Source organism: Tyto alba, unplaced genomic scaffold (genome assembly GCF_018691265.1).
Source record: "Tyto alba isolate M040663 unplaced genomic scaffold, T.alba_DEE_v4.0 Super-Scaffold_16, whole genome shotgun sequence".
NCBI lineage: Eukaryota > Metazoa > Chordata > Aves > Strigiformes > Tytonidae > Tyto > Tyto alba.
In genome coordinates this window covers 2965410-2978833 of record NW_024881278.1, presented here as the reverse complement: position 1 = coordinate 2978833, position 13424 = coordinate 2965410, and the positions used below count along the sequence as shown (strand labels likewise).

The following is a 13424-nucleotide window of genomic DNA, read 5'->3' as shown; positions in this document are numbered from 1 at the left end:
GTGCCCTTATTTCACATTTTCTCATAGTTGTTTTGAAATCTTGTGTCTCAGCATTTGGATATTTGGAATGGAAACACTGCATGGAAGTGTTTATTTAGTTCATAATGTTTACTGTTGAACCTTAAGATCAAAATTGTCTGTGCTATGCTATGTGTTTGTTAGGTGGGTCTTGTTTTGCACTTTATTGAAACTACATAAGGATGACGACTGCATTTTGAAATGTGTAAGTGTGGTGCCTGACAGAGACACATATCACCAACCTGACTTGTATCCTGAAATTTTCTCAGCACTATCGCAGAACTTTACAGTAACTTGAAGTACGCAGTGAGAAATGGGGATGTCCTGCATACTTACTATTTTCCTATAATATCGCTTAGAAAATTCATCAGATTTGTCAGTCTTATTAAGAGACTAATATTTTAGGAAACTTTAGAATGTAAAAGGCAGCTCTACTCTCAGTGTAGTTTCTGCTGCGGTTTGTCTATTGCAGGCAGCAGTTACTGACACTTGTTTTCTTTCTTGATTTTGAACCTTGAACTGTATTCTGTGGGTACTCTCTTCTACCAGTTTATTGAGAACCTTGTTCACCTGGCTCTCTGTCCAATCCAAGTCTCTTTCTTGTCTGCTGCCTCTGTTCCTATCCTATGTGAAAACAGAATGTATGTTAGGTTTTTCTTATTCCCAGGTTTTTGTAGAGATTAGATAAATACTTGGTACCATAGAGCCCATTCCATGTCACTTCTGAATCCCAGCATTGTGAGGTTAGCTGGAAAAACATTTATGAATTTAACCTAATTTTCTACCTTTTGACAAGTGAATGTTTAACTCCCATTTGTGTGGAAAACTATGAACTTCCCCAGTAGTTTCAGTAATGTGACTGTAATTGTTGTCAGTTTGGGAAAAAAAAAAAAAGGTGGTGGCAATTAAACTGAAATCAGTGTGGAAGGCGACTAGATGTGTGGTTTGCTTGCAAGCCAACTTGAAGCCTGTAGTCATTGGAGTGAGATACAGTGTTCTTCCAAGGGGTGGGGGGAATCTTAGCAGTTAGTTGAAGGTTTTGTCTTGCACCCAAGGGAGGGTACATTTAACTTCATCATGAATTAATGCTTCCTGAGTTACCTGAGCCAGAGTCAGAGTCTCTGCAGCTAAATGTATTTCACTCGGTATCCCAAGTTAAGCAATCTAAATCCTGTTTGGGGTAAGCAAGAGAAGAGGATATCCAGAGTTCACTTTACTTTTATGCAGCCACAATAATGCTCAGGTCACATTGCTTTATGCCTGTAGTAGTCTAAAGTTTTAAATATATGTAATATGTGTGTATACATATGCATACTGTGTGTACGAGAAGCCATAGCTTCTTATTAAAAAAAAAAAAAAGTGACTGTGCTTTGTTCTTGAGCTGGTTTAAACTCTGATACTACTGATTACCAACTGCAGGTACTGAATAGGTATCTCAATTCTGAAGTTTGCTTCCTGCTTGCTTGGTCTGAAAAGAAATTTTGAAATCTGCTTAGTGTTGCTGAACCCCTGTTAAGAGAGCATGATGGAGAATGTTATTGCTATAATGCTGTTGTGGGCTCTCTAGCTAAGTAGAAATGGAGTATCCACAAGGTAGGAAGGGATGAACTTAGAGAGGTTTGAGGACTTTCTTGACTAGAGCAGGTACTACTCATGTATCAAGATTGTTTTCTCTTGAAAACAGTCCCTTTTTAAATTTTTTTGTGTTTACTTCCCTCTTCATTCTTTCTTTCTTTAGGCTATGTGAAGGGATTTTATGTGAAGCTATTATTTTGAAAGAGAAACAAGTCTATGGGCTGTGTATATAGGGACTGGTAGTTGAGGCAGTAGTAAAGGAATATTCCAAGTTTAGTTTGCTGCTCTCTGGAAGGCTTCCTGAAGATCATTTAGGTGGGTTTGTCTCTGTCTTGGTAGTAGTCTGAAAAACGGTTCTAATTTTGTATTTCAAGTGTCGTATTCTACGTGCCTAAACAGTTAGGAGGTTCACTAAAAGAAACCAACACAGGTAGCTAAGTAAATCTGCTTTAAATAAGAGTTTTCATTGGTTTTCTTAAAGTAGAGTATAAGGTTTAAAGACCAGCAGTAATGAAAAAAATGGGTAATAGATTTTAAAAATCCTCTCAGTTGGCATAGAGATCTGAATTTTTCCTCTAGTGCTGATCACTTTTAATATTTTTATAGGACCAGTTTGCACTGACTTATCATGGCATCCAACAAATTTGTCATTAAGGTAAGTAGAATGACATAGCTTTCATTTTTTAAAAAAATTCAATCTGTATGTTTGTATGTTCATTTTTAAAAGTTAATGGTGAAGAGGTGTATCCTTCAGGCTTCTGGACATAGTAGCATATTTTGTATCAGCTTTTCTCTCTTTGGAAGCAAACTTCTTGAATTGCTGCTGTATTGTGCAAGAGCGTGTCTGAGGTCAGTTGAAGATTAAAATTATGTAACTAAAAGTGATTAGTTGTATAGTTTGAATTAGAAACTGTATGGATTCTCAGTAGAACAGTATTTTTTACCTGAAATAAATTTAGGGTTGATATTTCTCTTACTGTAACCTTAAAATAGTATTTGTTCACTTCCCAGATAATCTAAGAGTTCCTGGTTTAAGGTGTAACAATGTTCTTATCGCACCTGACTCTTCCTTTGCATTTTTTTTTTTTTGCCTCTTCTCCCATTTTCAAGGATTAGTTGTCTTACATCCAGTAAAATGCCACTGCAGCTTATTTTGCAAACAGTCTCTGGAGTAATGTTTTTCAAAATGTTCTTTAATAAACATAGCGCTTCATAATTCTACTGTAACTGTATCAGTTTATCAATAAATAAAGCTATTTGTTCAGTAAAAATTGTGACACCTTCTCTCTTATTTCTGTGTTCCTGTATGTCTAGGGTAGTTTAGGTAATGCAGATATTTTGAAATGATTTAGACAATATATATATTATTCTCTCAGAAATGTTTTTTCCAGGATTTTTCTTAACAGAAGAGACTTTTTCCTCTCTGGGTTTTTTGTAGTGTAGCTCCAAAAACCTTCCTGACTGGTCAGGCTGTGGAAGCTGTCGAAGCTGGGTTTTGCAGGTAACCAACCTGTTCAAGAAGCTGACCAATCACTTAATTTTTCTGTGCTATGTGTTCTTTTTCAAGGAAAACTGCTCTCATTTAGTGGGATGTTTGCTTTAATTTTTTCATGGTTTAACATGATCGTTAACCTTAAATTGATGGTGTCGTGTCTATACTATTCACTGCTTCTGAATTGATATAGGAATTAGGAGAAATACCTTTGATTCTGAGCACATTTTATCTGATACTCTGAGTCTGTATCCCACTGATGTGAGCAACAGGAGCTGAGGCTGAAAGCATTGTTTTTCTCGGCTGGGAGCTATTGATATTGTCAATATTAACGTAAGTGCCCAAGAAAACAAACAAGTGGTATGAGTTGAAATATCTTCACTAGATAAAAAGCCCCAAGATGACTGACCTGCATTATTACAGCTTGCTGATTCAGCATAGACACTTCACTGGTACTCAGCATGTACCCTGGAAATCATTAAATACTTTTAACATCACTGACTACCTGAGCAAATGGATAGATTCTCACTGAGCATGCGTTTGTAGGTAAGCAATATCACAGATAGAACTTTAGAGAGTACCAATAAGATACAAATTTATTTTCTTTCTGATAGTATTTGAGAAATGAGGATACGTTTTTGCATGTACTAAATGTAAACCTTTGCCTTGACTGAAACGTATCGAATATATAATGTAAATATGTGAAAAGCTGATTGGAATTCACTTTATGCACAGATGTATAACGTTTTACTTGTTAGATTGGGGATTTTGTGTGTGAATTTTTGCTGTTTTACATTCACTGGATTTGTATTTAATGCGAATATTCCCTTTTTAAAGACTGTTCAACTTTCACATAAATTTGTCAAGGAAGATCCCTGTGCAAAAGGTTGTCCATTAAAAGGCAAAAAATATTCTCACCCCTTTCTGCAGGGGGAGTATAGAAAATACTATATTCTTACTTGAAGGTTCCTCATGTTTGAAATTTATGGGAGTAATATACTGAGTCTGAAAAGGTTTCATGCAATGCCTTGTCTTGTTCATTCCCCACTTTTAAGTGTTCAGATTTTGTAAGCATGTGTATGCTAATCTTTTCGGTAAGAGAGCAAAAAGTACAGCTTATTCAGGTCTCAGCTGACTGGAACATAATTAAGAGAAAAAGGCCTATAATATGTTAAATGGCTTTGCTTCTTAACAACACATTTTATAGGAGAATCTTTGTACCTCTAGTGTAATGGTCAGTTATTTTCAGTAGAGGGAGTAGTTGGCCTATTTTTGAAAGGCGATCCTAAGCTTGGTTTTATGGGCAATTAAGAGCGATTGAAATAAAATAATTGATGCAGTAAAATAGCTTTAAACCTTAATACAAAAACTACAGTTATGTCCTAAACACACTTTCTTCACTTGCCAAGTGGCTGGATGCCATAGTGTTGTGACGTGGAATAGATGATATTTTATGCAAGTTAATTTGATCAGCAATTTTCAATTTTAGGAAATATTGATACTTCATAAAGCGCTGCATGGTAGAATACCCCCAGATCTGGAAAATAAGACATATGAATTTAATTAAGCTTTCTCTGTGTGTTGCTAAAATATTTTATTGCTGTTTTGAGAAATAAGTCTTAACTTTAATTGGTGAGGCTTAAAGCAAAATCATGAACTCTGTGTGGATTTGGAAAATAATATCACTAGGGCCTTGTTTAAAACTTTGGACAAACTAGAAAGAATTGCTCTTCCAGAATTGTGTAAATTGACTTTATTCATGCCAAACTGCAGAACTAAATACAGTAATTTTTATGGCTGTAATAGAAGAATTTCATTTACTGTTTTCTGCAATTTGTTCATTTGCCAAACACTAAAGACTTTAAGTTGTTAGTATACTTCAATAGCTCAACTCAAAGGGAAGCTTTTTTTACTTTGCCATTTCCTATGTTGATAACATCCTGTGTTCTGTCTCAGATTTGTAGGCCTTTGCTCGTACATATCTTAGATTAAGGTAATTATAATTTCAAAGTTCCTTGTGATCGTCCAGCACACTCTGCAAACAATTTTTCAACAGTGTTCCTTGTTATCAATTTAAATTATTGCATGTTGGAAGTACATTTGGAACTTTTTGGTCCTTCACTTTCAATTTAAAGCAAGCAAAAAGTTTTAAGTTTGTTTGAAGGAGTGAGCATACTTTTCTGTTTTGTACTGGGAACAAAGTTGGAAATAATAGAAATAATTGGACAGAAAAATTACAGTACAACTGTAGAAAATAAGCAGTTTATTTTGAAGGGGCCTTTTTTTGATATTTCCATGTGTGTGCAAATATGTTAACAGATTTCTAATGCTAAAGATTCACCGTATCATTACAGTACTTTCATTTTTTTTTAGCTACCAGTTGAAATGTTATACAGTGATAGTAAGTCAACAAAGATTTCTGTATCAGATATGTCTCTTTGAATGATTCTTAGGTGACATCTGAGTGGGCAAGACAGATTAAAGTTCACGTCTGAAGTGTGTTCATTGAATTACCTGATCAATATATCTGTAAATGTTTTGCTCTGTGAGAAAGTAGTGTGTCTTGCAAGTTGTTTGGAGAGGAAAAAACAGGAAGATGAGTAGGTTTTCTTACCTAATTTAAAATTTTTTCTCTGATTCCATATAATGAGTAATGGAGAATAGTAAATACATTTTACTGCTACATCAGGTCCATAGATATATGAATGCAGTGCTCTCAGGTGGAGAGTACAAATAAGGAATACCGTTTGTGTTTAAAATATTTTTTATGTATGTTGTGACTGCTCAGAGTTACTAGACTGATACTACAGATGCTTTTTTTACGTATAAAGTTTTGAACTGTTTAGCATACTGATTTGTAGTTTGAGAGCTAGGGTTTTTTTAAAGTGCTTAATTAAAATAACTAGTAAATACCGTATTTTCTGATGTCTGTTTCTTTTTCCCCATTGCAAAACTAAGACGTTTGTATGTGAAATTCCTGTAGTTGAAGTACTTAAAAATGTTTCAATAGAAATACAGTAAGATTTAAGTTTTATGTGATCAGATAGAATTTGTAAAAGCTCTCCAAACTGATCAAAGGTTGTTGAGTTTTACATATACTGGATGTTATTATATTTGTTTTTTGGGTCTTTACAAATTAAGAAATAGATATAGTAACCAGTGAATAGTGGTTTTCTAGGGATGGTGTTCTCCTAAAGCAACATTGCTTGCAACAACTATAATAAATGCTGGTGGTTGGAATTATTATTGTCAAGTAGCATCACATGCTCCACTCAGCTGTAATGTCCATTTCTATACAAATTAATAAAATATGATACTTGTCTGAAAGGGCTTAAATCTCTCAAGAAGATAACAAAGGACATGGGGGAAAATGTGATTTAAAGTAGGAAGTAGAAAACAATAATAATAGATGTTGAGACAACTATTTAGTTTTATTTCTTAACTCTGCATCTCATTCCCAATTTCATGGGACCAGATATAGAATGACTCAAGTGATGAGTAAATAAGTTCCAGAAGAAAGAAAAGAGGAAGTTGGGAGGTAGAGGCGGGTGGAAAATTAAGTGTATGGTCTAATTCTAAACCTCCTGGAGTCAATGGAAGTTTCCTCACTGACCTCAGAGGATTAATTTTCAAGCCTAGGGAAATGATGAGTGGATGAAGAGTTGAGCGATTAAAGTGTTAGCAGAAGGAGAAAGGAATAGGAAGCCAGAGGGCTAAACATCAATAGTGGAAATGCTGCTTTCACAGGGATCACTTCAAATACAGAATAAAAGAATGGTTCAACTTGCATTACTTTTTTTTGGGCAATCAAATAAATTAAACAGATTAGTTTTGAAAGTTGCAGTTGTGACAGAAAACGAGGCTTTTGCAAATTGTGAGCACTATACTATGGTAACTGTGGTGTGGGATTTTAAATATACACCATACTAAGTGATACTAATTTTTTTTTTAGACATAATTAATTCAAAGGTGTAACTTCCATGATAATTGTCAAGTGCCTTATTTCTGACCAGTGCTACCATATTTTACACCTCCCCTGTTCTGCTTCTTGGAGATCTTGGTGGTACTGCCTGCTCGACCCCTCCGAGTCCAGCAATGAGGAAGGGATGGGAAACTTAGCAGACTTCAGTCTCTCAGAGTCCAGCAAAACATCGGGGCTTAGCAGAGATGCTGCATAGGGTCACTGAATGTCTTTAGGTCCTGGGAGAGACTTCAGCTTCTGCTGTAGGTGAAATTCTTCAATTCTTTCCAGTGAGTTCAGATGGAGGTTAGTAGGCTGGGAGGTAAAGGGATCCATGTTTCATATAGTACCTGATAATGTCATACATAAACAGTTTAACGATGCGGTGATGCAGTTTTTGCTCTTGATGTTAGTATCGTGAAAATTTAATATAAAAATTTTTATCTCGTTTCATGTGGTCTCTCCCCACCCCAGACAACGTAACTGGATTCTGATGTGTGGAAGTTATCTGAGGATTTGGTACATGAGTGTGTTCTGACTAGACTGTGGAGTAAAAGGGAGAAGAGAGACTGACAACCCATTTTTATTTTTTCCTTATGTTTCATCCATGTGGTTCGCTACTTCCTTAAAGGGAGTCTATTTTTAAAAGCAAAATTATTGCTTGGTTTCAGTTCTCAAATAGAGGCTTAGTTTCTGGACATTTTGTGTTCACTGCAGCACTTATTCAACCGTGACTTTGCAGTATTTTTCTTGACTCAATAGCCAAACTTTTCCTTAAACGATGGTACCACAGGACATGGCACCCTATTTCAGTATTCTGCTGCAGTCATTGCTAAGCATGAGCACTGATGACGCTCAACTATTGTGAAAACCCTTTAAACTGCTGATAAAATGATGACTCATGGTCACCTGATGAAAACAGATTCATTACCATGACTCCAGAAACTTTAGATCCCATTTGAGTGTTTCACTTCTCACATTAGTTCTTCTAAAAGGGATGATGATGCAGTTATTTTCTAACAGTTGACAGCTGCTCAATGAAGCTGTGACAATATGGTTGGCAAAAACTATAAGTTCCAGACTTTTTAATAATAGTTTACGGAACTAAGAATCTGTATGAGCTATGAAGAAGTCACCAACATTATTCACAGTGTTACTTGGGAGTGTTTTCTAATGAAATTATACATCTTAGATTTCATTTGACACTACTGAATTAAGTTATTTTATTAGTCGATCTGACCCAAACCTAACTTGAAGTCAGTGGGCTTTGGATCAGAGCCTGTAGGAGTACATTGGTAGGACACTGTAGTTTAACTAAGGACATACTAATTTATTGCATCAGTAGCCTTCCTCAGTTCAATTTTTCTGCCTTTTTTAAAGGCAGTCAGTTTTTCTATAATGCTAATGTCTAAAGAAGTTAGGTTGGAAAAATATTGAAAAGTGATACAGCCAAATAATATAAATCAGTTTTAATTTCAGTATAAAAAGAGTAAAATGAAAACACCCGTGTTGCTAGCTTCTGATTACCTAGGAACTGTGAAAAGATGGATAAAGTAAAAATAGAATTATTAAAAAATTTTAGTTTTATGTTATAAAGCAGAAAAAGGTTCTCACCAAGTAATTGAAGGTAGGGTAGTGGGCAATGGTACATTTACTCTTAAATGATCAAGAGTTCCACTGGTGATTTTTGTCTTACACTAGTTTCCCTCTTTTGACTGTAAATATTTCTACCTTGAAATGCTAGGAAACATCATGTTTAAGAAAATCAAAATATTAAGTGATTGCAAATGTGTATATCTTCTTGAATGAGTTCCTGCATGAAATCCCGAATCTACAAATTTCAGCAAAACAAAAATTTTATTCCTCTGTCACTTGCCATGTACATATTAAATAGCATTCAAGTGGAGAATCGTTATAAAATTGCTGCATCAAATGTACGTTGAAGAATAGTTAATTCTTAGTCTTGAGGGAGAGTGAGGAAAAGAACAGAGATGTAAGGAAGAATGATGTATCACTGGTTTCCACTCAACAAAATACGACACAGCCCCAGAACGTTTTCTCAGCATTTTCTTATTTTTGGTGATTCTCTCTTCATTTTTCTCGAGAAACCTGTGCAACAACTAACCTAAGCTTTATCCCACGTGCAAGGTTCCATTTGCATGGCCCTGCTCAGTTTCCAGGAAGTAGTAAGATGCCTGGCATATCTGACACCACTCAGCTGGTGAAACAGTAGTTTATGTGAGATAAAGTTAAATACAGCCTTTCAAGTTCGAGCCAGTGTTCTCCTATTTTAAACTCAGAGGGTCATCTTTGTTCACTGAATATACCAGTGATTTAATAGCACTCATAATTAACCAAATATACATGGTTGTGTTTTATCCTGCTTTGTATCATACAGATAAAGGCTGATAGAAGTGTATATGTCTGAACATAAAATATTTGCTGAACTAAAGAGTTGGGAAAGAGCTAAGTCTTGGGCCATTAAAGAGCATCTGTTCAATGCCAAGATCCTAGGATTTGACAGTCGGTAGGGTCATGCAATATATAACTTTCCCTTATTTATTTTGACATTCCAATAGTACAGAAACAGGAAGGACAGTAATATAAGTAGCACTACCATAGTGCATTGTTTTGCCACAGTAAGGTAATCTTCAGTAATAGAAAACAAGCTTATGAAGAGTTACTCCCTTTGTGGTATTGTTTGCAAGTCTCTGCTGCTTATTCTGCTGGGTGTTAAACTGTCACGTAGTTGCAATCCATGGCTCAGCAAATTTACAAACAATTTAGATGATTGGGGTAAGTTTGACATGACACATAAAAAGTTGAAAATGAAGCCCACAATGTAACAAACCAATCAACCAGAACATATTCTCGGGTCAAACAAGTGCTGAGTGTTTGTAGTATAATATGAAATAGACTGAGTGGCAGTGACTGGTGGTTAAATCAGTATTGGCTGCCCTGGGTGTCCCAGCAGTAAGTATTGCCGGAGGATTTGGAATAAAAGAACAACATCAGTTTATAGATTTAGTCATAAAATTGTTCAAACTTGTCATTAGTTTTAAATCTTTATATGTCAATTTACACATTTTCAGAAAATTTAATATTTTATTTTGGTTTTGTTTGGTGAAAACAGAGAGTGCTGGTTAGAGATGACCCGAAAAGACTCTTTAAAAAATTATTTATTTAATGAAGATGTTTGTTTCCCTATATTCCTTTTTCACCTTGTTAATTGGCAGGAATTGTGATTTGATTTGCAGAATGTTTAGAGGATACAGCTAGGGGTACTTGCTGATTATGAACGGAAAATAGATTTAATTACAGATGCTCAGCATATTCTACATAGTTCAGAAAACTCTTGGCTAATTTGAAGCCATTTTCTGTAGGGTTGTTAGAGATGGTTCATATGACATCATGAGGCCGACATTATTAAGCATGTAGGAACTGTTGGGATTTAGTCTGGTTTGGTAATTTTCTAATTGAACTATGATACAAATTTTGGGAGGGAAAAAATCCAGTGATGAAGAATACAGTAAAAAAAATATTGTAAATTCAGAAGTGAAATGATACGCAGATATTGTTCAAACCTATCTTTTTGTTAGAGTGTCTTTTGCAAGCATCAGAAATCTCACAGTATTCTGAGCTGTACACCTAGAAAATCACTTAGAGCTCTGTTGTTGGTAGCCAGTGTTGTGACAGGGTGAGGCAACGGTTATTCACATACCATTATGAGACAGAATTCCTACTCCAGGCAGAGAAAAGGAAAGTGGCAAAATAACAATTATCAGATTTGTAAGTTGGCCAGGCCCTTGGATCTGTGACAGAGTGTTATAGATACCACTGATGATCACAGACTGTTAAAACACAATACGAAGTTTGATTGTCACAGAGGACTGGAAATTCAAAACTAGTTTAGAAGGAGAAAAATACTTTGGGAATTATCAGCAGGAATGCTTGTCGTGTTCCTCGGAGACCCACGTGTAAGCAGAGCCTTGCTTTGCATTCTGTTGCTCTGCCAGCCTGGTATTCCTCCTTTACATGGAGATAGTAGGAATAATGTATTGTCAAACACTTCTGCTTTTCTTATTAATGAAGTTCTCCACTTCTTATTTCTTATCACCATTAACTCTCAGTAGCTGTAGGCTCTGTTATATGGAGCTTTTGAAATGAGGTTTGAGTAGTAATGGAGAGTTGTGCCTACTCCTCAGAGAGTACAGGTGCTCCTGAAATAACTTCAGCTTGTATCCTCCTGCTGAGTATTTCTATTCCATGTTAAGAAGTGGTTGTGTCCTTAACACCACAGTTTAGCTACGTGGGTACTAGTGACTTGAGATTGATGCAAATGGTAGTTTCAGAACAGGCAACGTAATGGTATTTGAGAGGGTAAGCTCATTCACCGTGAGCATCAACTCTGTAGTAATGCCCACAGCAAAATCCCATCATAGAGGTACTTGATTTTTAAATGCTGCTACTTTCTCTTTGGATTGCCACACAGATTTAGTATCTAGACCTTGATCAGGGAGTGGCACGCTCATTTCTTACTTGACCATCTGTAAATTAAGTTCAGTGATCCTCCAGACACTTAGGTTAGTTCCCTTGTCTCTTTCAGTAGTAGTTTGGGCCTCTTCAAAAAGTCAGTATGCTACATGTTTAAATGTTAAAGTACCAAGACATTAGTCCAAACCTATTGCAATATGATGTCGTTTAAATGGAATGCTGTTACCTTTATAGTGTAGTGAAAAACAGCAAGGTTTTTTTCAAATGGCAGTTCTGTGTGATGGAGGTTCCCACATATTTAAGGTGACGATTCCAGACTTTTCCACAAAGTGAAAAGACTCTGAAAATTCTGTTCTGCGAGAGCCCGTTCTCGGTAGCAAACATCTCCCCTGCTTTTATTTTCATGTTTATAGCAGCACCTTATAGGGATTTACAAATTGGGCAGAACTAGGGAAAGAAAAAGTAAAATGAAAAGCATCAGTGTTGTGGACCAGGCAGTGTCCTATGGGGGATGCAGCTTGGGATAAACCTGTGTGTGTGTAAGTGCTGTTGAACAGCAGGGGTGTATGTTAAACTTTCTAAATTGCAGGTACACTGCATATTACAAGCATGAAAATGCAATAATATACCATTAATATTCTAAAGAAACAGAATGCACGTGCACAGGTAATGGGACCAGAGTTGTTATGCTGCTGTCTAAACGGGAAAAAAATCTGTCACTGAGTATTTGTGTGTTCTGGAGTTTCCCTCTGTGACTTCCGTAGGAAGCTTAATTACACGGAATCAATCCTCAGGCCTTTCTTTGTTGTTTGCAGCTGTCTTCAACCGATCCATTAATGTTTCTGGAGTCGAGCAAAAGCTGAATGTTTACAAGTAATTCCACACTGAAGAAATTAATACCATAAAGCTTTAGTTAGCTAATAAAAAAGAAAGAAAAATTGTTGGAAGAGCCCAGTCGCGGTGGGATGCAATTCTTGCTTTCCTCCTTTGATGCGAGGTACGGTTCTGCTGCGGGAGTCTGGTCTTGCTGGCCGGCGCTGTAAAAGCGCCCCGGGTGGGCGCCGGTGCGGGCCCCGGGTGGGCGCCGGTGCGGGCCCCGGGTGGGCGCCGGTGCGGGCCCCGGGTGGGCGCCGGTGCGGGCCCCGGGTGGGCGCCGGTGCGGGCCCCGGGTGGGCGCCGGTGCGGGCCCCGGGTGGGCGCCGGTGCGGGCCCCGGGTGGGCGCCGGTGCGGGCCCCGGGTGGGCGCCGCCGTGGTTTCAGCACCAGGCGCGGGCGGACAGCGGCGGGGGGCCGCGGCGGGGCAGGCCGGCTGCCCAGCTCCCGCCAGCGCCGCGCCGGGCCCGCTGGCAGACGGGCGGGGGTCCCGCAGTGCTGCCTGCTGTCACCCACCCCCCCGGGTAGGGTGCAGCTAGCTAGCCCCCCTCCTCAGAGACAGGGAAATGGAAAGGCGGCGCGCCTTGGAGTTCTGCCTGGTTACAGAGCCCTAGCGCTTCCTTTGAGGAAACTCAGAAGAACCCGTTTCAAGGGTCATTTACTGTTTGTTTTTATAGTGAATTACCCTTCATGCGTATTTCTTTTCCAACGACTTCTTGATAATTTCTCTAATTTGGGAAGTATACTTTTAAAGGCTTCTGGTGACGTGTTTATTTTTCTTAAATGCTTATGAAGCAGAAACACAACCTCCTGAGGCATGGGTGTCCCAGATGGAATTAGAGTGGTCCCACAGTGTTAATTCTGTTCATCTGTAATATCTCTGAATTCTTTTAACTTTAATCCTATAATTTTAGAGAAGAAACTGTTTTTGAAGAACTTTGCTTTCCATGCACACGTTAAAAATATCAATAGGGTATATGCATATGGAAAACTTAATAGGCGATTTCTCCT

General features: G+C 37.6%; 1 protein-coding gene across 9 annotated transcripts in view; it reads left to right on the top strand.

Moving 5' to 3' along the window:
* Window positions 1-13424, top strand: part of LOC104359678 (SLX4 interacting protein) — a 78872-nt gene that overhangs the window by 3826 nt on the left and 61622 nt on the right. For 6 of the 9 annotated variants that reach the window (XM_032989227.2, XM_032989230.2, XM_032989223.2 and 3 more), the window contains exon 3: window positions 2200-2248. In XM_032989227.2, the coding sequence (XP_032845118.2) occupies window positions 2222-2248 (27 nt within the window). In that variant the 5' untranslated portion in view covers window positions 2200-2221. Of the gene's footprint in view, window positions 1-2199; window positions 2249-3508; window positions 3632-12383; window positions 12538-13424 lie in introns of those variants that run through there. The other 3 variants (XM_042789346.1, XM_042789345.1, XM_032989228.2) reach the window with 2 other exon arrangements.